Source organism: Rhamphochromis sp. 'chilingali', assembly GCF_963969265.1.
Source record: "Rhamphochromis sp. 'chilingali' genome assembly, chromosome: 11".
NCBI lineage: Eukaryota > Metazoa > Chordata > Actinopteri > Cichliformes > Cichlidae > Rhamphochromis > Rhamphochromis sp. 'chilingali'.
Genome location: NC_137938.1, coordinates 33,405,649 through 33,428,609, shown reverse-complemented (window position 1 = coordinate 33,428,609; position 22,961 = coordinate 33,405,649). Strand labels below are relative to the sequence as shown.

Sequence of the window (22,961 nt, the reverse complement as noted above, 5' to 3'; positions counted from 1 at the left end):
TTTTCCCTTCCCACTGTTGCAAGTGTGCTTGCTCGTTGGGGGTCATATGATTGTTTTTCTCTGTATGTATTATTGTAGGGTCTACCTTACAATATAAAGCACATTGAGGTGACTGTTGTTGTGATTTGGCGCTGGATAAATTAAATGAAGAGACAGAGAAAAAGTATATTGTGGTATTTTGTAAGGTGGTACTACAGAAAACAAGATGTACATCAACTAAGGAATAAAAGGAAAAGAGAAGCAGGAAAATTACCTTTTCTTTAACAAACTCACACTTGAGCTCGTAGGAGTCCTTGAAGCCTTGACCATGGATGTTGACGGTGGTGCAGTTTCCCTGACGGACATCGCATAGACCATCCTTCTGCAGCGTAGTGATCTCTGGGATCTGGTCTTCACAACATTAACAAAAAGTGCAGATGAACATGAAATGTTACCCTTGGGAGTTCAGTCCAAATCATAAACCACATGTCTGACGATCATAAGTCTGTCATCATGGACATCCAATGGAAGATTAATGTATGTAACTAATAACTATATTACAACTATGCTATAAACATAGGGATACCTTACAATATCGTGTTGTGGGAGTACAGCATTATCACAAGACTCTGATCTGTCTACTATATGTAAGTGTCTCATGTGGATATATGTTACCAGAAAGCGCACTGCAGTCATAGGAGCTAAATCCTGGGAAGCAGACACAACCCCAGTTTGAGCACTGGCCGTTCCCGTTGCAAAGATTTGGACACTTCAGGATGGCCACAGCATCCTGGTACTTCTCTTCTCCCTCCCCCTCCTCCAGCAGCCTCCTCTCACACTCGTTCTCTAGCAGCGGTATAGTCGCATTCAACCACGACTGCTCGTCCTTTAGCTGTAGGTCAGTAACACACATGGTCACGGCATGGTTAACAAATAATTCTTTCAGCAGGTGCCTGCAACCCATCACTATGCTCGAGTTTGCCACAGTCTGCCGGCACTGGGCCTGGGCCTGCTGCTCAGTGAGGCCAGAGGGTGTGGGCCACGTTAGGGGAGATTCTGGCTGAACTGCAGGTTCGTGGTCTTCTGGGAAAAAGTAGGTAACGCCTTCCAGATCCGACTGGCTGAGACTTTGATGTGGGGAGTTAGAAATGAAACGTTGGGCACTGCGCCTGCCTCTGGGTTGTTGATAGGCTGAGGTTGAAACTCTTGAGGCTCTCGAGGGAAGTGGCTCTCTTTCATTTTCACTGAGTAGTTCCACAGAGGTGATGTACTCGGCTGTGACGTCCAGAGTTGGGACGACACTGGGGAAATGCATGTTGCCATGATTAGAGCAGCTGGGGTCGGATGAGCTAGTTGGCTGAGACGGGGCTCTGGGAGATGAGAAGCGGGGCATCTCTTCCTGGCAGGTACAGTGCCTGCGGGAGTTCAGTGTACTAATATGGGATGGCACAATGTCAAACAGGCTATTGCCTGGGGGTAACCTGAGAGAGAAGGAAACAATGTCAGTAAAGAGGTAACAAATGTTACTAACTGTTTTTCTGCATGGTCGTAATAAATTGTTCATAGTGGCAATTTCAGTATTGTGGTCCCTGCTGGCTGCAGTGTTTTCAAGTTTATTTAATCCTTTGGGACGTGAAGTCCAAGTGAAATAATCCAAACATACATTCTCTAACCTAAACCAATACTACTAAATACAATCCCACAGTGGGTCTCTTTAATAGTTTTGGCAATATTCATGGTCAAACATTGCCTTTCAATGTGTGAAAAATGGGCTGAAAATGAGTGGACAGGCCTATTTAAGAAAAAAAAAACTTCTAGAAAAGCATTTGATATATGGAGCTGTATATATAGATTGAGGATTTCTTCTTCCTGCATAGCTAGAGCACTACGTAGCTTATAAGCTGTTATTGCTTACAGCAATTAGAACATGAATGCCTGACCTCCATTCGGAGATAAAAGCATGTAGATCCTCCAGTTTGGCGCCCCCTGCTAAGTGGAAGTCATTTTCTGATTGCCCATCATAGGTCCCACACAGACCCTCAGTGTGCCTCCAGTCGGAAATGGGGGCTCTCAGTGTCAGACTCATTCCCCAGTCAGATACATCAGCACGAACAAATGCTCCAGAAGAAAAGGTCATCTGCAAAAAGTCAAATATTGACAAAAGAAAATATAACTTTAAAACCAAGAAAGGCAAGAAGTTTACCAGGTAGCTTAAATTGTGAAATTATTTAGCTTGTGTACTCATTTTCACTCACAGTGACTTTGCGTCCTTGGTAGGACTCTGTGATCCGAATGCCGCTCTTACTCAAGTCTCTGTTCTTCACAGTCAGTTGAGGCTTGGTTTCACCCATTTCCCCATTGCACATGTCAAAAGCAATAACATTTCCCGCATCCCTCGCCACGAATCCACACACACACGAGGCGGCATGCACAACGCTGCCGCACTCCCACTGACGGACGTGAACCTCGAAAGGCCAAAAGCTGCTCTTATACAGGACAAAGGTGCCTATTTGGGAGTTGTCATAGTATCTGTATGGTGCAAAAACAGGAAAGAAAGCTCATCTTTTATTATGGACAATTTAAAACTTAATACAGAGTAAGCTTCCTTATTAACTGAATTAAAGTACCTGCCATCAAATGTGATTATGTGAGGATCAGTGAAGGAGTAGCAGTAGGCTGAGGGAACATCCTTAACCGTTATCTAAAATATAGAAATCAATTTCATTCTTTCTTAAAAGAAATTATACATGATGAGGTGAGGGAGTGTGAGTTTAATAGTTTGACGTGTTCACCTGGACAGGTTTTGGTGAGTATCCATTCCAAAGAAAGTTTTGTGTGATGATGGGTTTAACAGTGATCTCAGTTGTCCTGTTGCCATCTTTAACAAAGTCTGTTACAGGACTGAAGTGGATCACAGCCCGGCTACAAATGCCCTCGCGACAGGCACCCTGAGACAGATCCACGACACAGGAAGACAGGGACAGATCTGCACCCAGCAAACCATCTTCTGCAATACAAGGAGTTATTTTCACTTCATTTGAAGGATTAAAGAACACCAAAAAAGTACTGCACAGACATTTCTTTATAGCTAAATAGCAATAACACAGCATTTAAATGGTCCTGCCGTTAGAGACATTTACAAAGATTTATTAACATGTAATCAGCCCCTTCTCCTTTCATTTATTTCTACAGATTTATACAAAAAAAAGTGGTGGAGACTTTCCTATGGGCTAAAATAAATGAAGCATAGTAAATTTGATTAAATATGCCTTAAACCACAATTAAAGTTTCTCCAAACACTGACTTAATTATTCTTATGCACATAGATTGAGGGAGGGAGCAGCCCTTCACTGATCCCAAACAACAGGCACAACATATTTAGCATCTCTGAACACAAGAACAAACGCTTTACTAGATCACAGCTGTAAAAAAGTTTTATGTGACATCAACCTGAAATGCATTTGTATATCTGTATATCTATAATATTTTTCAGTGGGTAATTTGATATTTTTATAAAAAATATTTATATTTAAATGTTATACAACATCATACAGGTACAATACCTTTTAAGTATTGCAAAAAAGTAATCAAATTACTATACATATCATATTTTTTTATTTGACCCTGATGTTAGGCTCACTGCACAGCATTGAATTAACATGGCATCATATGCTATATTTGATAATCAAATCCACATATTGGATCATTTAAGAGATTACTGCAAGTTAATAACCTGCTGTTTAAAAATGCATTTTAAGCATAAAATCTGCATTAATGTTCCCTGTAAACTGCCTACAGTACAGCCTGTGCTATTAGAAAGCAACAGTACACACTGTCATTTTTACAGATCAACCAGGTCACCTTCACTTGTTGTGCTGAGCTGCAGGGACAGAGTGCACTGCTCTGCAGAAGCTGGAGACCCTTCTGGACATGGAAGAGGAACCGTGCTCTCGACCACCATCTCATACAATCTGCCATCCTCAGATACACTGCTCGCCTCTGGTCTTAACTGCACAAAACATGATTTTAGAAAGAGAGGGTGGTCTGGTCTTTTATACCGAGTGTTTATCCACAACTCATCTAGAAGAAGACAGTTACGATAAGCTGATATTTAAGTGATCTGAGTCAAAATAACAACCAAAATCTAAATGAAAGCATAATCTTGTCTTTTTTAATATGTTTTATGTCTGTGTACACGTCTCTTAATTTTTATTTACATGGACATGTGACAAAGTGGATGAGCAGTTGTAATACTCTCCACTTGTCCCAGAAGTATTGACTTTTTGCACATTATGCACATTATTCACTATATATATTTATTTGCTATGATTTGGTATTGTCAAAGTAACATTGCTCACTGACTATCCCGGGTTTGTTTGCGTAAGCATTACATTGCCAGCAAACCAAACATTCAGAAATTAAAGCAAACACTCAGTTACATGTTGCATTGTATTTTATTATGTTGCAGAATTAAGTCATTTGTGCATAATTACATTGTTTTTTTTTGTTTTCAGTCTTCATGTAGGTCAGGTGTGGGGAAAGGCCCGCCCAGCATTTTCTGATTTTTAAAGTACTGATGATGTCATGTCTGACATCAGCAGGTTAAACAAAGAGGAGGGGTTTCTTTTATCATAGGAATGCTTCCCCTACAAAAGGATTTGCTGAATATTTCTTCTTATATCGGGCCATTTAGTTGTGTAAATGTGTTAATCAGAAGAGTGGGGAGCTTTATTTAATTCTCAGTCATTTGTGTTGAGTTTTAGATTCCTCAGCTCAAGCTAGTGGTATTGGCTAGACTAATTGAAAAGAACTTGACAGCCTTATATATAGTCAGTCTCTGCTTGATTCAGAGAAGGGAGGAGAGCTGAGTTGTGTTGCTGTGTTTGACTTTTGTTACTTAAGTTAATTTGGGGGAGTTTTGTTAAGTTTCACTGTAAATAAATCGCTCATCTATGGGAACCCAAAATGTCTGCTGAGTCTGCTCACCTAACACCTTCCTTGACGCTGGAGTCAGACTACCTCACAGGACAGAAAGCTCAAAACACTGTAACTTATGTCTAAACCTGTACATGTCTGCAGACTAATGACCAACAAAAAAATTACTAGAAAGAGAGATCACAAATATAAATGTCAGATAAATATTATTTACCCTGATCCCAGCAAAGAACTCCTGACTTTCCACCGAAATACCCCGGACACTGGGCGAGTCCAAGAAGAAACTGGAGCTGGAGCAGTAAATCTGAGCCAGAGGGAGGGAGATGCACATATATTACTTCCATTTTTGTTTATTTTTAAAGATGAAGTATTTAATATAGTGTGCTATATTGCAATTTCCAGGCAGTCTTTCCTTATTTTAAGGGTATTATGTCATAGTCTTCATACAACAGGCCTTGACAGCACCACACTAAGCAAATGTTATGGTAATAAAGAAAAAATGAATTGAACAAAGGAGAGTAGAGATGGGAAATAAAAGCAGAGAAAAACTCCAGACTGTGTTGAAGGCTTTTGGCCCAGTTAAACACATGAGCAGCTCACAGTAAAATAAAATGACATGTTGACAGGCATTGGTAATTCCTTCAGTCCCTGCTGCCTTAGAAATCCAGGAACCTCGTCTTTGTTTATATAGCAGATCTTATTTGCAGAAGACTGACGAGTGGAAGGTTGCATAAATTCTCAAAAAGTAAGAGAAGCCCACCCAGCAAAAACCTGCTGAACAGTTTCTGAAGGCATACTTTGTTAGATTTTTGAATCATTTTGAGATTTGGTTTTAAAAAACTCCCTCTAACACAGAGTGGCTAAACAGCAGTCCCACTACGCTCTTTAAAGGACTAGTTCACCCACATGCACACCTTGTCTCCTAATCGCAGGTTGAAGCCGTCGAGCTCGATAAAGGCGAAGGTCTGGATTGTGGTCTCTTGTTTGAGCTCCTCCTTCCGGCCCTCAGGTGAGAGGCGGGACCAGGCCACCACATAACCCAGGGAGCTGTTAGACCTGCTCTCAAAGCTGCACTTCAGGTAGATGGTGTTACCTGTCACCTCTGAGACGATCACTGGCACTGACGGAGTCGGGGGCTGATTAGCTGTTGGGGGAGGAGCAGAAAGATGAGGCAGGTTATTGAAGCTTAATGGGCACTTTTAAGGTCCTCTGAAAAATGTGGAGGTACTTCTATCCACATTTTTATCATCATTCTCTAATTTTAAATATTTTTGAACATACGCCACGTGTCATCTCAGATATAGAAGACACACCCACTTACTCTTTAAATCTGCTGTTATGAAGGGCAGCCAATCAGAAGATGGTTGATTTAAAGAAATCAAGGCTAAATAGACAAAGACAAAAGTATGCACTGGTATTCTATGTGCTCCATTATTTACACGGGATGCCTGTTGGGTGCGAGTTCTTCAAGGCAAGAACAATTGCAGACATCCCACAACAGCAAATAATTAAACAGGAAGATGAATTAATTTAGCAATTCTAAATTCTCTTAATTATCAGAAATCTGAGCTTTATACTGGTTTTTGAAGCACACTAATGAACATTTTCAGTAGTCTGTAATTATTTCTCTCCCTAATTTCCACCTCTACTTCCTGAAGCCTGGCTTGGCATAATTCACAGTCTGAGTCACTACTGGAGACCGGGACCAGAGGACAGCAGGACACAGGCTCAAGTCATTAAGAGGAGAGGTGTGTTCCTGACCATATGACCTCCCTGACCTCCAAAGTGTTTTAGTATTTAATCTAACATGAGGAGACAAGCGAGAGCCATAAAAACACAACAGCGGGGTCCTCACTTTTACAAGATCCACCGACGTTCACCTCACCAGGACCGCAGAGCAGCGATGATGTGGGCAAAGTGTCTGACATCTCTGTTAGGGAGACAGGAGATTTATAACAGATAATTATAAAATAGCATGACTTCAAAACGATTATGTTTCCGCATTTCATTTCTTCCCCTTTTCATTTTTCATTATAAATTAGCACGTAATGTAGAAATCAAAGGACAGTGATGCCTATGCCAGCTGACACTGTCTGACACTGGGTGGGAGACAGTACACCCTGGCCCATCACGTTCACAGCTACAGCAAATTTAGACTGAGAAATTATGTCTGTGGACTGTGGAAAGAGAAAGAGAAGCCACGAAGGCACAAGGAGAACAAACTTCACACAAAAAGCCTCCAGCTATGCAGCATCCAGCATCCGTTCCCTGTTCTTTAAGCATCATACGGCCACTAATACTAAACTGAATTACTGTTATGCTGCTATGATTCAGTCTTTCCTTGATTTTTTTGAGCAGTGTATCGGCATAAGAATCATGCTTTACATTACAGTCATACAGTAATTACTGTTACTTACCCTGTGCACAGTAACCCATGCAACCCTGTGTGGGCTGGAGCAGGTAAACATAGAAGTCTCCACAGTTTCGGACAGTGACTGGGATGCGAAACATGCAGCACTCTTTGCTGCTGCTCGAGAAAAACTGCCATGCAGCGCAGGCTGTCAACTGCCTGACCTCCAGTGGCCCCGGCAGGGACTCACCCTCACCCAGAGACAGCCATACCGGGGCCTGAGTCCCACAGTGGTTTACCTAGATGTTTGGAAACAGAGGGGGCAGGGGGAATCAGTATGTATGGATGTATTATGGTCATTCTTTCACAAAACTAATCCTCCAGAATGGAGGAAAACCAGTAAAAGCTATTTTGGAATAAAAAGAAATAGAAATTTTCTACTAAAAACAACAAATGCCAGAAAGTAAGCACAGTACTGCCACACATGCCCTGAAAACCTGAGTTTGAAACATCCACAGACACCAAAATTAAAATCAATCAATGAGTGAAATGGTTTAAATAACTTTGCAACTGAATAATTTAGAAAATGTCCAAAAGAAGATATCTGATAACATTACAGATTATACCCTGGTTCTCCTTAAAAGGTTCTTGGCTTTGACACATCTAACTCTTTATTTGCTAACATCATCAAAAAGACATTGCCTTGTTATGTAACACATGTTCACAGCAATCGTCTCTTCCTTCCTCCGTCCACTCCTGTAGTTATCCATCACCCAGGGAGAGCAGCGATGCCCCGGGAAAGCAGGAGGCTGAGAGGGTGACACTTTAGATGGATCCTGCAGGCTCACAGCAGGCCAACCACAACACATGAGACATATTCCAACTCTCCTTTCATTCTCCTTCATAAATATGTGTATACACACAAACACACAACTCGCATGACAGGCAGGCTACCTCAGAGTTTCCCCTCATGAGGACATGGATAGGGTCTCAAGGGCTTTCACATCTTATCAGGTTATATTTGTAATTAAACAAGCATATAATTTATATACATATACATTTAAGTTTATCACATGAATATAAAACAAAGAAATGGAAGCAATTCTATTTTATTTTTTATGACCTTTAATAGAGGTCACAATGAGTGACTGAATTTGTGCAGTATACCTGTGAAATTGTTCTAAAAATTGGTGAAAAATTCCTACATTGGTTAAAAAAAATGACTCATCTTGAATTCAAGCCTCAAAGTTAGAAAAATCAATGTTTTAACAAATTATACAAGCTGATAGAGAAATAGAAAGGTTACGATTCAGCAAACCTAAACTAAGTTCAGTTAATTACTTGCAGTAGATGGATATGGGGACAGTTGGAGTGTTTTTACAGCTTCTCATTGGTATATTTGAAGTTTTTATTGGAAATTTTCAAATGCAGCTAATGATTTTGGAGTTTTAGCTGCAGTCTTTTAATAAAGCTGATTTACCTCAGTTCTATACAATGTGAAAAAAGATTGTGCACTTGAGTTATATGCAGTTTTTATGATTGACCTTACATGATATCTATAAATTTCTAAACAATGACTGTTGCTCATAATGACGATATGTCAAATAATTAGGCCAGTGTACATGCAAGTAATCCCTGGGAGCCTGAAGCTCACCCTTCAAACTGCTCGAAATGCTTAGTTTTATATAGTTTTCCTGACTTGGATCTCTATGATGTCACTAAAAGTGGATATTTCGAGGCAGGTAATAAACATGCATGCACCAAAGCCCAGTGAAGCATAAACAAAGATTATTTTGAACTTTGACTCACACAAAGCTACTTTATTAGAATGCAAGAATAAAAATATGGATTTTGAAATGAGCATATAGGCCTCCTCTAATGTACATTTAACATATCTTATAGTATGTTGACACTACTGGACTATGTGTAACTCAAACAATGTAAGGAGTCAGCTAAATGGTTTGAATAACAAAATCAAATTAATGGAGTTCCATGGGAAGGTAGTAGATGAAGGAAATATAATTTATAGTCAGATAAAAAGAATAGAATAGTTCCTCACAGCATCAACATCCTTGGAAGCTCATTTATAAGAAACACAACACTTGTAAACAGATCTCACTCTCTTTGAAAAATCTTTTACAAAAACATCATTTACCTCCACACACTGGGTGGGCATACTCGCTGGCTTGTCAAAAATCTGAAACTGGTACCAGCCCGGTGTGAGGGAGTGGTCACAGATGAAGTCCTGCAGGGATGACTGCTGCAGCCAGCTGGAGCTGAAGGTGGTGCTACGGTAGGGGTTCTGGAGGACCGAGTGGCCTCCTGGCGCACACTCTGGAGGAAGCACTGAAGGCACAGCCAGAGAGACAACATAAGGACTGGATTCTCACCAAGACTGTCAGTAGCAATATTCAAATACTGTATACGGAAAGCTTTCTGCTGGCCAAATGTTGTATTGTGGACATCAACTCTCCAGCTGGCCTGTGTTCAACAGAAACATTTCAAAGTGAATCTGAAAGGTGATAACACACTCACTAAACTCTATGGACATCTTGAGCCAATGTAGGATGAGAAGCCAGTGCTTTGCTGTCTTGTGAAGTTTAGACCAGATGCCCACAAAACAGAGTTCATCATAAACTGTTATGCATGGTTACAATTATGTATGTGCAAAGTCCACTTTGCAAATGTAGCTAGTTTAAATGACATAGTGTCCAGTTTTGGAGAGATATTTTCCCAAGGTGCACTGGTGGATTGCTGACCTCAACACACACAAGGACAGCTGCAGTAAACATCTGTGAATGCAGAATCTCCAAAACCAATTCATACTTCATAGGTCATACTTTAAGCTGATGACTGGCCCCTCTTTACTTTCAAAGATGGGTACTTCTATAGGCCTGTTCAAAAATCACTGGGGTACATGTCAGCTGCCATTAGACTTGAATGTTACTGCAAACACCTAATGGCAATGGTAAATATTTAGCTCTTTCCCAAGCAAAACATTTCAAAAGATAATAAAGACATTTCCTTTTAAATATATATAGTTGTGTCTATAGGTTTTTGGACAATTATTTTTTTTGTAATTTTGACTTCACCACACTGGATTTTAATTCAATCAATTTGTGTAATTATTCATATCACCTTACAATCTAAAGCACTTTTAGAGACTGCTGTTGTGAGACACAAACAGAGACAGCAAGTTGAAATTCAGCATGTACTGGTGTTCTGGCTTCTTTCATATCTTTACTGGGAGGCAAAATAGACCAGACAGACAAAGGAGAGGGGGCTGTAACCATGAAGAGCTAGCTTGTTTTTGGCACCGTAAAGTTTCCTGACCTGAGAGGTCAAAGTGAAAGGTAATATCCTCAAAGAGCCTGCACAGCAGTGACAGGCAGACAAGCTGCCGAAAGCCAGGACAGCAGCTTTCAAAGCAAGCATCCTTTCTAATCAACACCTGGTCACTACAGTCCTCGTCAGCTGAACAGGAACTTAGAGAATCCACATCCTGTTTGCCTATTTGAGGGGAAGCCTGAGAGCAAAATACGTCATGTGGGATATTTGGAGGTTATGTGGCCTTAGATACCTTCATGATAGATGGAAAGGCGTCAGCTTATTTTTGACACTGCTAAAGAAGTCATGCAGCAACAATAAAGCTAGCTGTCTTTATATTAACCCTCCTGAAAACCTCCTGCATCCCCCTAAACCGAGAATAGTCTTAAAAGTTATTTGTATGTGGCAATATGAAATGACAAAATGACACTTAAATACTTAAAATACTCAAAGACGGTGTCTCTGATTACCTTAGAGCTGTGAGCTTACCTGTTTGAACGTGCACTGCGTTGGGCAGTGAAAATGCAACACAGAGAAGAAGTTTGGGAAGAGTTTCAGGTCTCATCGTCCCTCAGTGTCCAGCACGCGACTCTGCCACCAAACAGCGCGAGCGCTCAGCGCGATTGGCCCCGTTGTTGTGCCAAAAGACCTCTCTCTCCCCCCCACCCCTCTCTCTCTCTATCGGCTTTCAGGCCAAAAACGAACGGACCAGCAGGAAATCCGGAGGTGCTTCAGGCTGAGGGAAGAAGAAGAAGCTGACCGGAGATGCTGGACTGCAGCGGCTGACCTCAAACTGCTGCACGCTGCACTGCTACAGTGTGTTAGGAGGAGCAAACCTACTGACGACCCAAACCTCTGCACATATCCGCACGAGTGGAAAAAGAGTTGTTTCAGATGCTGAAAGATCCAAATTAATCGTAATCGTGCTGCAACCCAAAACTGATGCATTGTCATATAATCTTCTAATGATTTCCCCTCAAGAGGTATCATCTAACATCAGGAAATATTGAGAAATTAAACATGAGCATAAAATGTAAGCCACAGCATGTGCGTGTTTTTTTTCTTCTTCAAATCCGAAACAATTGATTATTTCCGATAATTGAGCTGATGACGTGCAGCTCGGGAACAGCAGTGAATACTGTAAAGAAGACAAACAACACAAAAATATTTATCTCTGGTTTGAACATCATTCCATGACCAAGGCACAAAACAGGAGGGCACTGTTCACCAGGTTCTGGAAAAACCCTGGGCACCCTCAAGTGGATAAATGCAGAGGAGCAAAACCCATCAATGTTTCTAAGTGATTCTGAAATAAGAAAGGTTGTAGACAATAAGGCGGTTCAAATAAAATCTAACAATACAGTTTTCTCATTGAGCTTAATGAATTCCAAGAGAAAAGCTATCAAAGTATAACAAGTTATACTAACCACTGAGAATTTCAGCTAATAGTAATTTTTATACTAATTTTACCTACCTTTAAATTTAAAACATCATAAGTCTGAATTATTTCAACTAACTAACTAGATATTAACTTATTTTAACTAACAAATGTTAGGAAAATCCAACAATATATATATTTCCTTGGGTAAGCGTTAAAGGTAAACCTTCATCAGTCTAACTGCTGTTATTCAGGGATGGAATCCTTCCCCAGGATGTTTTGTGGTTCAGAAACTTTTGCTTTTTTTTCTGCAACAATTTACGATGGAAAATTAACAAAGAGAGCAAATGAAATTCAACTTGTTTTTGCTTCTTTCATATTTTTATTTGAAGGGAAATGCATGTTAACAATCAGTAATCTCAGTCAGCTCAAGCTTGTAAAACTGCCTTCACCACATTTTTTTCTTGTCTTTCTAAATGGGAAGAAAAGGACCAAAGGACTAATCACGAGAGGTTTATTACTGGCCAGTCAGTGGTATTTCATTAGTCACAACTCCAAACTGCTAAAACAGATGGCCTCTGTGCTCAATTTTTCAGGGAACTGATCCTCGCCAAATAGTGGGATTTTGTATAAACCAGATATCACATTAACATCTTTTTTCCAAGCTGCTTGTTTCCATTCTCAAGCTTTTACTGCAGCTGTGTGCCTCAGATATTGTTTTGCCGGCAGGAGCTGAGAAGATGTTTGCTCTGTTAAAAGACCTGAAACTGATCTGTTCAGGGGAAAATATGAAAAAGAGGAAGTGATAGCTCAATTCTAGTTGTTAAAAAAATGGATGGCTCTCAAAACAAAGAAGACATAATATAAGAAAAAGAAAATGTAGGGGGATTTGTGTTGTTGTTGTTTTGTTTTTTTAACATTTAAGAGCATCAACAAACGAAGTGATGCTGCAATTCCTTCTTCTATAAAACTGTTGAAGGACATCTAGAAATGTGTTCTTGATCCACCCTAATTTAGAAAGGTTAAGATTACAATCTTACAAATTAGTCCCACCAAATGATTGATATATCAGCTTGAAGAGTTAGACAAATTATTAATCAAACAAAACTGTTTGTTTCAGTTCCTACTTTCCTTTCTAAAAGCAGTTTAAGCTGTTAAACTAAGTTATTATACATCTGCAGGACTGCTATGGTCTCACATTTTTAACATTCAAGTATCAGCAGGAAGGTTATTTCCAGATTAAATAAACTGTAAAGTCTCACTAAGAGCAGGAAGACAAAGGTCTGTGATTAATTATAAGTAAACTTGCAGAGCCAACCAGAAGCAGTGGATACCTAACAGCTAAGCAGGTTGTGGACCGCACCTCCTCCTCTCTTCCCCCTGAGCAACATGAAGCTGCCCGACTGTCTTGTTGAGACGCTCGTCTGTTTGGAGGACTTAAGACCTCCCTCATAAATCTCCTGGACCATCAACCTGGTAAAAGCCTGGAAAAGCCATTAGGTAAAAACCCACTTACTTTCCTTCCTGGTCTTACACAACCAGCGATTAAACCTCAATACAGAAGCCGAGGTTGTTCGTGACTGTTATAATGATAGTGGGTTTTTCTCACTTTGGCTTTTTGGCTTTTAATTACAATGAAAGTTATGATCTTTGGCTCTTTTTTTTCTTTTTACAGATTTTGAAGCAAATTTGCCTCAGCTCAATCAGGTAGGGAAAACCTGTATCAGTGTCAAGCATACATATATACTTGCATGATATGTTGTATTGTGTAACTGCCAAATTACATCCAGGCAAGAAAAAACTGAAAGGAAAATTGGCATAATTGCCTAATAGCTTAACCTAATCATACAAGCTAATTGTGTCCAATTTTCTCTCATTACAATCAGTAATAATGCAAAAATGGCTGCACTGCAGTGTCCCTTTGAGAACTGTGATATACACTATGCAGGTAAACTAAATAATTACTGTAACATTCACCACTGATGGGAAAAACATATGAACAAATATGAGACAAATATAGTTAGTCATAAACAGCACAACATCAGGAGTTAGTGAAATAAGACAGAGTAAAAAGGAAGAGGTAAGTTTGTAAGTCTGTGCTCTGATTTACAGCCAGGGTGAGAGCAAGGCTGCTGACTTAGGCCCGAGCATATGAGTTCTATTAATCACCCTGTTGGTACAATGCATTAATATGCTGGGAAAAAAAGATGTGTAAGTCAAAGGCTTACATTCACCTTCGCGAAATGCGCATTTGAATCTTAATCTAAGAATCAGTAAAAAAATAATCAGTCACAGCCAAACAGAGCTATAATTAACAAAACATTTGGGTAAAAAGTTTAAATTTCCTGTTTAACAGTGTTAGCTTCTCAAACAACAGTGTACATGATAGTAACTTTTTGTGTGGTGCCTGTAAAAACACATTTTACAAACAAAAGCAGAAAACTGAAATCAAAGAGTCAGATATTATAGACAAAACAAAAAAAGATCACATTAAAGAAAAAAGAACACACTGCAGATTCAATACACAGATTGTCCACGAGGTTCATAAATATTTGCAAAGCCTTGTATAACAATAGATTTGCTGTAATTGCTCATGCTACAAAGGGAGCTGCTTTGTGAGGAACAGATGCGACCTTGGAGCAGCTGCGTCACGATGACACAAGCTATTCCTGCTTCAGCTCCCGACATCCAGCCTCCCGTCGCATTCCCCGACCAAGGCGGAGCAATCAACACCACCCAAAAAACAATGCAAACTATATGTGTAGTCTCTGATCCAGCTAATCAGAATCCTAAATCCCATCATGGACAAACATGCTGTAAGTTAAGACCAGTTGATATAGGAGCCTAAAATGCTAAACATACATAAACAATCAATAATATCTATAAAACAAGATATTTATATATTTTTTTGTGTGTGAGCCCACCTTTTGAACTGATAAACAAACATTACATGGCCATAAATACAGGATTTTGCTCCTTTCGACCTCCACATTATCATTCATAAATTCAAACCTTTTCTAATTTTCTGACTGATTGTATTTAATTTGACATTTTTTTATTCACTGATTTGCCTCCACATTAACACACTCCTCACCCTATTATTCTATGTGAACAAAGATAAACACAAACAAGAAAAGGAGGGAAGAGAGACTGATCATATGGGACAAGCAGCAATGTAACCTTAAACTCCTGCTTCAGCTGCAGTGCTCGAACAAGCATAAAAACAGATGGAGGCCCTGAAGGTCAGTCAGACGTTGGGATGGGAACATGAGAAACTCCATGTTACATCAGTATTTTCCTTAAAAGCAATTACACATCTGTCATCTGCAGGCTTCTCTCTCTGAATTTATCTGTGCTACATCTTCTCTTGGTGTTAAAACAACGAAGCCATATTGTCTGAGTGACTTGGAGATAAAGGGTGTCATGTCTGACCACCGGATCCTGTAAGTGTTTCTTTGGAACTCCTGATTACCTGACAGGTGAAATGTTACTCGGTTCAGTGGTCGGGCTGTTCAGAAACAGGACTGAGGGCCTGCAGGTCGACCGGAGCCTTTGAAGGTGGCAGCTCCTGATTTTACAGGCTCAGTGAGGTCAGTTTCCTTCACAGGCGCTGTTTGGTCTCAGCTCGGGTTTCCTGTTGCCTTTGCTGTCTGATGTCAGCTGTCCAAGCTACAAACAAAGTGACTGCTGCAACAACTGTGGTGCTGCATACAGATCAGTGTTTACACGACGGGATCGCTTCTACTTACTGTCAGCCTCTTCTAAAACACAACAGATGTTATTTTTTCTTTTTTGTTATTGTGAAAATAAAATAAAATGGGTATTTTATTGTTATGATGAGTTAATTTTGAAATATGGGGAAAAAAAATCTTTCAGGTTTTGGGTTTAAACAATAATTATTTTGGGGGATTTTAACATCCATGTGGACATCCCTCAGGACAAAGGGACTAAAGACCTGAGTAACACTCTGGGCAACTTTGGGCTGACTCAGCATATAACAGAGGCCACACATAATAGAGGACACACTCTTGACCTACTGATCTCCAAGGGCCAGAGCATTTCAAAGGTTACTGTGTCTGATGTGGGCCTGTGTGATCATTACTGTGTTTTCTTTGAAAGTAAAATTTCAGCCCACACAAATATATCAACAGCAGTGATCACAAAACGGTGTATAACTGAATACAGTAGTGAGATCTTTAACCAGGTCTTCCCATTAACACCTGACCTGTCCTGAGGTTCAGTCAATGAGCTCGTCAATAGCTTCAATGCTAAAATGTTAAATCTCATGGACACTATTGCTCCCATTAAGGTGAAGGTTATCTCTGGAAGGAAAAAGTCTCCATGGAGAAACTCCACACTAGTGAAAAATGAAAAAAGAGAGTGTAGGAAAGCTGAGCGCAGATGGAGAAAAACAAACCTCCAGGTTCACTATGACATCTATAAAGAGAAACTTCACAATTATAATTTACAACTGAGGAGTGCAAGAAGGTCCTACTTCTCTGACATCATCACTAAAAACAGCCATAATGCTCGGGTCTTATTTTCTACAGTTGACAGGCTAACAAACCCCCCTGTGTCAGTGGCAGCTGAACTTCATTCGACCATGGCCTGCAATGACTTAGCCAAATTCTTCACAGACAAAATCCAAAAGATTAGACAAGCAATTGGTACATCAACAGCAGATCCAGGATATGTACTGTGTCCACCGAAAAACTGTTTAAACTGTTTAAACACCATCAAACAGTTTCACCCTATTAACGGCAAAGACCTGGAGGACATCTTAGGTCAACTAAACTCCTCCTCTTGCTGTTTAGATGTCCTGCCAACAAGTTTTTTCAAAAAGGTCTCAAAGACTTTGGAGTCAAACCTGTTACAGATCAACTTTTCTTTAATGTCAGGTGTGTTTCCAGAACCACTAAAAACTGCTGTAATTAAACCTATACTGAAAAAGAACAATCTTGACTACAGGCCGATCTCAAATCTCCCATTTTTAAGTAAGATCATTGAAAAAGCAGTTTCTCAACAGTTCAATTGCTTCTTAAAACAGAATAACTGCTATGATGCCTTCCAGTCAGGTTTTAGACAGAACCACAGCACTGAAACCGCTCTGACCAAAGTGTTTAATGACATGTCTGAACACAGACAGTGGAAAAATGTCAGTCTTAGTTTTACTGGATCTCAGTGCAGCATTTGATACAGTTGACCACAACATATTACTGAAACGACTGGAGAACTGGGCAGGTCTTTCAGGAACTGTACTAAACTGGTTCAAAACATACTTAGAAAACAGGAAATACTTTGTATCAATAGGTAACTTCACATCTGAGCAGACAAGTATCACATGTGGAGTTCCCCAAGGTTCCATCTTGGGACCCCTTCTGTTTAACATCTACATGCTCCCACTGGCACAGATTATAAAGAAGAACAAAATAAACTATCACAGCAGATGACACACAGATATATATCACAATGTCACCAGGAGACGGAGACCCTGTACAGGCTCTTGGTAAATGCATTGAGGAAATTAATGACTGGTTGTGCCACAATTTTCTCCAGCTAAACAACAGTGCTATGTACAAAAGGTGAGGGGGGCAGGGCTCCGGGGAAAATCCAGGGGAACATGCTCGTCTCTCTCCACACAATCCAAACACGAATCCACTCGCACACCAGGGAAACAGTCCAGGGAATCTGTACACAAAGAAACGCTTGTTAGATGCTAAACACACACTGCAGGGGAAAATACTTGCTGGGACGCTCGACTTTCACTGACGCGATTCTCGCAACGATCCAGCGAAGAACAGCCGTTGCTTCCTGTCTTAAATACCACACTGATGAGGCACAGGTGCTTCTTCCTCCGAGGGCGTGGACCAAGGGCGTGAACCCATAATGAGTTCAGCCCTGGCGAGAGAGAGAGAGAGAGAGAGAGAGAGAGAGAGAGAGAGAGAGAGAGAGAGAGAGAGAGAGAGAGAGAGAGCTGATCAGCGACCAGCTGAACCCCCAGGCCGTGACAAAACTTAGAAAAACACATTAAGACAATAACAAAATCAGCTTACTATCACCTCAAGAATATATCAAGGATAAAAGATCTGATGTCTCAACAGGACCTGGAAAAACTAGTCCATGCATTCATCTTTAGTAGACTTGATTACTGTAACAGCATCTTTACAGGCCTACCTAAAAAATCAGTCAGACAACTACAGCTCATTCAGAACTCTGCTGCTCGAGTCCTCAGTAAGACCAAAAAAGTGGACCACATCAGTCCAGCTCTGAGGTCTTTACACTGGCTGCCTGTCCGTCAGAGGATAGACTTTAAAGTTCTGATGCTGGTCTATAAAGCTCTGAATGGTTTAGGACCAAAATACATCAGTGACCTCCTGACCCAGTATGAACCTTCCAGATCCCTCAGGTCATCTGGATCATCTTGTCTTGCCTTGCCTAAAGTTATAAACATATATGTTGGAGTAAGTTTTCAAATATTTTAGAGCCACAAAAGTAGATTTTTGTTTTTGGTATCTCTTACCACTATTATTACACAGTAGTATGAAATTTTCCATTTATTTTTAAAAAATAAAATTAAAAAAAACAAAAACCATTTGCTTTAGTTTTAGATGTTTTTGGATGGATCTGGATTTGCTTTTTTCAGTTCAGTTTTTATTAGTTCGCTGATAATCATAGTCCTTTTAACTTTGTCATCTTGGTTTGCTTCTTCTAACACATTAAATCTTTCCCTGATGATTACCCTCCAAATCTAACTATTTTTTAAAACATTTTTATTTTATCTTAGTGAAATCTATAGATATACAATACTGTTTCAAGAAGTTTATTTTTTAAAGTATAGTTTGAGTTTAATAGAATGTTTTTTTTCTTTTTCACATCCAGTCTCACGTTTCATTTTCCTTCAGAAAAGATCCTCAATTACACTTATTTTCACTTCTTGGTCAAATAAATATTGAAAGATTAAACATGAAACGTAATAACAACAAAAACATCAAAATAATAATAATAATAATGAAACAGACATTTTGATAAGAATTATATTCAAAACCTTTTGAATAAAGAAAAAACAACAAAAATGAAAGCAATAATTTAATCTAATATTATTTTTATGTACTGAGATGTGGTCACTTTGGGAAGTCTGGTGTTATGGTTCTAATAAACTAAACGTCTGGCATGAAGGAAAAAGAGTGGGCTTCCTTTCCACTGTGTGGTTCAGTCAATAAAAATCTGCTGTGTAGCAGCTGTAAACTTTCAAGCAGTATTCTCTAACAGACTGACTGCACCTTGAATCTGGAAGATGCATCACTGTTTGTCACATCCTGGCTTTCCTCTAACTCTGTATGTGCTCTAAGCCATCTGAACGGTTTATACCACATTGGTTTGTGTTCACATCTCTGAGTTTCTCTGAGGATGAACTTTAGTACTTCAGGACAGGAAATGAAAGATAGGAATGAAGAGTTTGCTCCTAATAGAAGAATGAGAAAGCATGTCATACCTGTGAACTTCAGCTGTTCTCTGCTTCTCGGCTGCAGGATGACAATATCTGCTGCCATCTAGCGGTCACTCAGATATCACACACCATTATTTGTGGTAGGACTTTTTGAGAAATATAAGAATATCTGTGCTTTAAACTCTTTATATAGTAACAGTTTCAAATTGTAAAATAATGTGATTTTTAATTCCTGGTTAGTTGAAGTGAGCTTAAAGTAATAATAAATAATAATAATCTGCAATCAAGTACTCTTGGTTTTCATGCACCTTTATGTCCTCTACATTTTACAAAATTGACAAAGTTGAATTTGACTTTAAAATACTGTATTTGACAATGTAAAACTGAAGGTTTACTGCATTATAGAAAACAAATAAAATGGATTGCAGGGTGCCATGGTCTCTGTAATCCAGAGGCCACATTGTTTGCAGCGTTGCCAAGTTCCTGTTTTCTGTTTTGTTGAATGTCCTGCTGAGCTCAGCCCAGTTCTTTTTGTTAAGAAGGCTAAGGCCACTGGTTACCAAGCAGCTTGTTTTATGTGTCTGCAGTTAGCCTTTCTGTTTCCTTCTTCTTAGGCTAAAACTGGGTTCTGGACATCTGCACAACCGGCACAAGGACATTACATTCAAACTCAGAGGATTCATATTTTAGGTCTGCAATGAGAAATCTTCCTGAAATTCAGGGTAAGCACCTCCATTATTATTTGGACATCAGCAAATAAAAATGATTCCAACCAAGTTGTTACAGCCATTGTCCTCAGTTTCTTTTGAAAGACAAACACAATTTGCTGCGTGTCAAGATCTCTCCTTTGCAAGAAACAAATATTTTAGGCTTAGAAACACAGACAGGAAGTGTGATGTGCAGAGCATCGGGCCACCAGATTTCTCAGTGAAACTGTACAGCAGTCTGTCTACTTCAGAAATAAGGGAAAGAAAGAAAAATATAAAGATAGTTGCACCTCAGCCCAAAGAAATGAAGAGGAGATATCAGACGTTTCTACCAAATTCTCTGTCCTCGTGTCCAAAGAGAAAAGAACCTCCAAAGTTCATCACTTCACACAGGCCTCCTGATGCTCTGGAGACTGAACTGATGTTTGTCAAGATTGGAAAGTATCATTCTGGGACGTACAAGAACCACAAACCTCATGACTTCAGACCAGTAAGTGTCCCCAAACAGTCCATGGATTTAGTACCTTTTTGAAACACAGACACATGCAAACTGCAGACAATACAGTGTGTTTTAGAGCACAATATCTGGTTTAAACACAGGAGGAAGATGCAGACAAAACATTAACATGATCACTGGACTTGCTTTAAATCACTGATTTCAGCTTGATGAGGAGCTTCCAGATATGATAACTGCACATGAGAGAGATCCTGGCAACTTGAAGTTAAAATTAAAGCATTTGGACACTTGTGAGTTTTTTTCTATGAGCTTGATTTGCAGCTTTATCTTACTTTTCTATTTAGGCAGCAACATTTAGTGAAACAAATTGATTTGTGACAACATCAAAAGCCTCTTTTCTCTTGATTAATATTATTTCTCTTCTAGTGAAGATCAGGTCTGAGACAGATTTTAGTTTACGAGACACCAAGACACGGATGGATACCTATAAACCTGCAGAACCAAAATGGGATGCCCAACTGTTTCTCCCTCCACTGCCCTGGCCTCCAAAATCAGCTTTCTACACTGTCAGTAGAGTTTCTTGATTTTAGTTCTGTAAAGTAGTTAATTTTATTAAGTCTCAGGGGGCTGTTATCTAAAAACAAACCCAAATCATGTAATCGTTACACAGATTATGTTCTGTGGGAAGGCTTAAAGGCCATGTGAGTGCAACAAAGTATGAAAATACAATTTTTCTTTAGATTACAGCCCTCTGCAGGAGAAGTTTAAACTCGATCAGGGGTCTCAAACTTAAATGATCTGTGGGCACTGTCATCTCATGTGAAGGTCACTTTAGTGTTCAAGCAGCACAAACAAACAAGAAAACACCCACAAATATTTACTAAAATGTAGTGTTTTGTTTCTTTTTATTTCAAATATTGTATAACAAGCCAAAACTGCAAACGTGAATGCAATTTTTCCCTCACTTTTAACTAACTGAAGCCTTTCATTGAACTACCAAACAAACAAATTGGTCCTCTCTTGCTGGCCAGACACGTGGGACCACATCTGGTTTAATTTTGTTCTTATTTAACAAAATAAAAATGCAGACATAAGTGTACACAGTAGTTTGACTTCTAGTAAAACTTGTTTTCTTTCTAAATACTTCTCTCACTGAACTAAGACAGCCAATCCCTCAACATGTTTGTGCTCTCTGCTCATATTGCCTTCATATTAAATTATTTTTTGCTTTTTAAAGAACTTATTTTAACATTGAACTCAAAAACAAACAAATCCTCCTCAACAAGAAAAGTAACTTCAAGGGCCAAATCATATTATATTTCTTCATATCAATGTACGGGCTGCAAGTAGGGGTGAGGTGGGCTGCAAGTGGCCCCTGGGCCGTGAGTTTGAGACACCTGATCTAGACAAATGGTGGCTTGACTAACAATAACATTAAAACACATAGATGCATTAAAATAATGATTTGATAAAAATACGTAATTTTTAATTTTTAACATGTTGGGGGAATTTATAATTTCATGTTGAATCTTTCTCTTGATTAAACTATTTTTATTTCTTGTGTTACATTCACAAAAACGCTGTGTCAAAGTTGATCAAATGTATGAAAGATTTTATTTCTTGCAACAGTTTAGAGGGTGTAAAGTTCCATCTTTATTATTGCTTCTTCTCTTCATTCACAGAGACACAAACAAAGAAGAGAAGTGTACAGTGCTTTCCTCGACCGTGTGGAAGAGAAACTTGGGAGAACCTGGAAAAATAAACCGTGACTCTCTGTCGTCCTTTAGCCCTGTAGCTCTGAGGTTTTGAGACTTCTACATCATCAGTGTGATTTTACTTTTTACAATACATTTTTAAGCAATTAACTACACACAAAAGCCAGATGTAGCAAATGTTATGTTTTCCTATTTACTTATCAGAAGGTTTAATAAACATTTGAATAAACAAACCAGTTTCAAAAAGTTTGAATTTTCTTGCAATGATTTCATGGTTTAGGCTTCACAGGTTTCAACACATTTGCTTCTTTCTCTAAATCCTCCCTCGGTCATGCTGCAATAGACTTCGGCTGCTGGGGGCTTCCCATGATGCACTGAGTCTTTAACCTTCTCTCACCCTTTTTCACTCACTGTGTGTTTACACACCACTCTGCCTTATTGCTTATCTCTGGCTCTCTTCCACATGTTATCCCCCTGCCCTCACCCCAACCAGTCACGGCAGATGGCTACCCCTTCCAGAGCCTAGTTCTGCCAGAGGTTTCTTCATGTAAAGAGGGAGTTTTTCCTTCCCCCTGTTGCCAAGTTAAGTGCTTGCTCATGGGCATCCTTGTGATTGTTTGGGTTCCTCTGTATTACTGTCTGATGTAATTAGCCTCACAACAAACG

At 39.5% G+C, this 22,961-nt stretch overlaps 2 protein-coding genes across 4 annotated transcripts in view; one reads left to right on the top strand and one right to left on the bottom strand.

Annotated features, from left to right (window-relative positions):
• The window catches only part of vwde (von Willebrand factor D and EGF domains), a 28,506-nt gene extending 17,078 nt beyond the window's left edge, over positions 1-11,428 (bottom strand). Inside the window, exons 1-13 of one of the 2 annotated variants that reach the window (XM_080896672.1) lie at positions 11,081-11,428; positions 9,420-9,610; positions 7,332-7,563; positions 6,770-6,844; positions 5,829-6,058; positions 5,129-5,218; positions 3,841-3,988; positions 2,772-2,983; positions 2,607-2,680; positions 2,235-2,508; positions 1,920-2,116; positions 655-1,460; positions 254-390 (exon numbers count right to left, since the gene is read on the bottom strand). In XM_080896672.1, the coding sequence (XP_080752798.1) occupies positions 254-390; positions 655-1,460; positions 1,920-2,116; positions 2,235-2,508; positions 2,607-2,680; positions 2,772-2,983; positions 3,841-3,988; positions 5,129-5,218; positions 5,829-6,058; positions 6,770-6,844; positions 7,332-7,563; positions 9,420-9,610; positions 11,081-11,156 (2,742 nt within the window). In that variant the 5' untranslated portion in view covers positions 11,157-11,428. Of the gene's footprint in view, positions 1-253; positions 391-654; positions 1,461-1,919; positions 2,117-2,234; positions 2,509-2,606; positions 2,681-2,771; positions 2,987-3,840; positions 3,989-5,128; positions 5,219-5,828; positions 6,059-6,769; positions 6,845-7,331; positions 7,564-9,419; positions 9,611-11,080 lie in introns of both variants that reach the window. The other variant, XM_080896671.1, reaches the window with a different exon arrangement.
• A 1,934-nt stretch (positions 11,429-13,362) lies between these two features.
• cUnh7orf78 (chromosome Un C7orf78 homolog) lies at positions 13,363-22,399 on the top strand. 2 transcript variants are annotated; one of them, XR_013973371.1, is made up of 7 exons: positions 13,363-13,469; positions 13,645-13,676; positions 20,031-20,138; positions 20,517-20,613; positions 20,786-20,870; positions 21,007-21,146; positions 22,263-22,399. XR_013973371.1 is itself a non-coding variant. In XM_080896341.1 (4 exons), the coding sequence occupies exons 1-4, from the start codon at positions 20,428-20,430 to the stop codon at positions 22,347-22,349; spliced, it is 498 nt and encodes a 165-aa protein (XP_080752467.1). In that variant the 5' UTR covers positions 20,261-20,427; the 3' UTR covers positions 22,350-22,399. The 2 variants fall into 2 exon arrangements, 1 of the variants encoding a protein (XP_080752467.1); XM_080896341.1 differs by lacking the exons at positions 13,363-13,469; positions 13,645-13,676; positions 20,031-20,138 and having other exon boundaries at positions 20,261-20,613.
• The last annotated feature ends 562 nt before the right edge of the window (positions 22,400-22,961 follow it).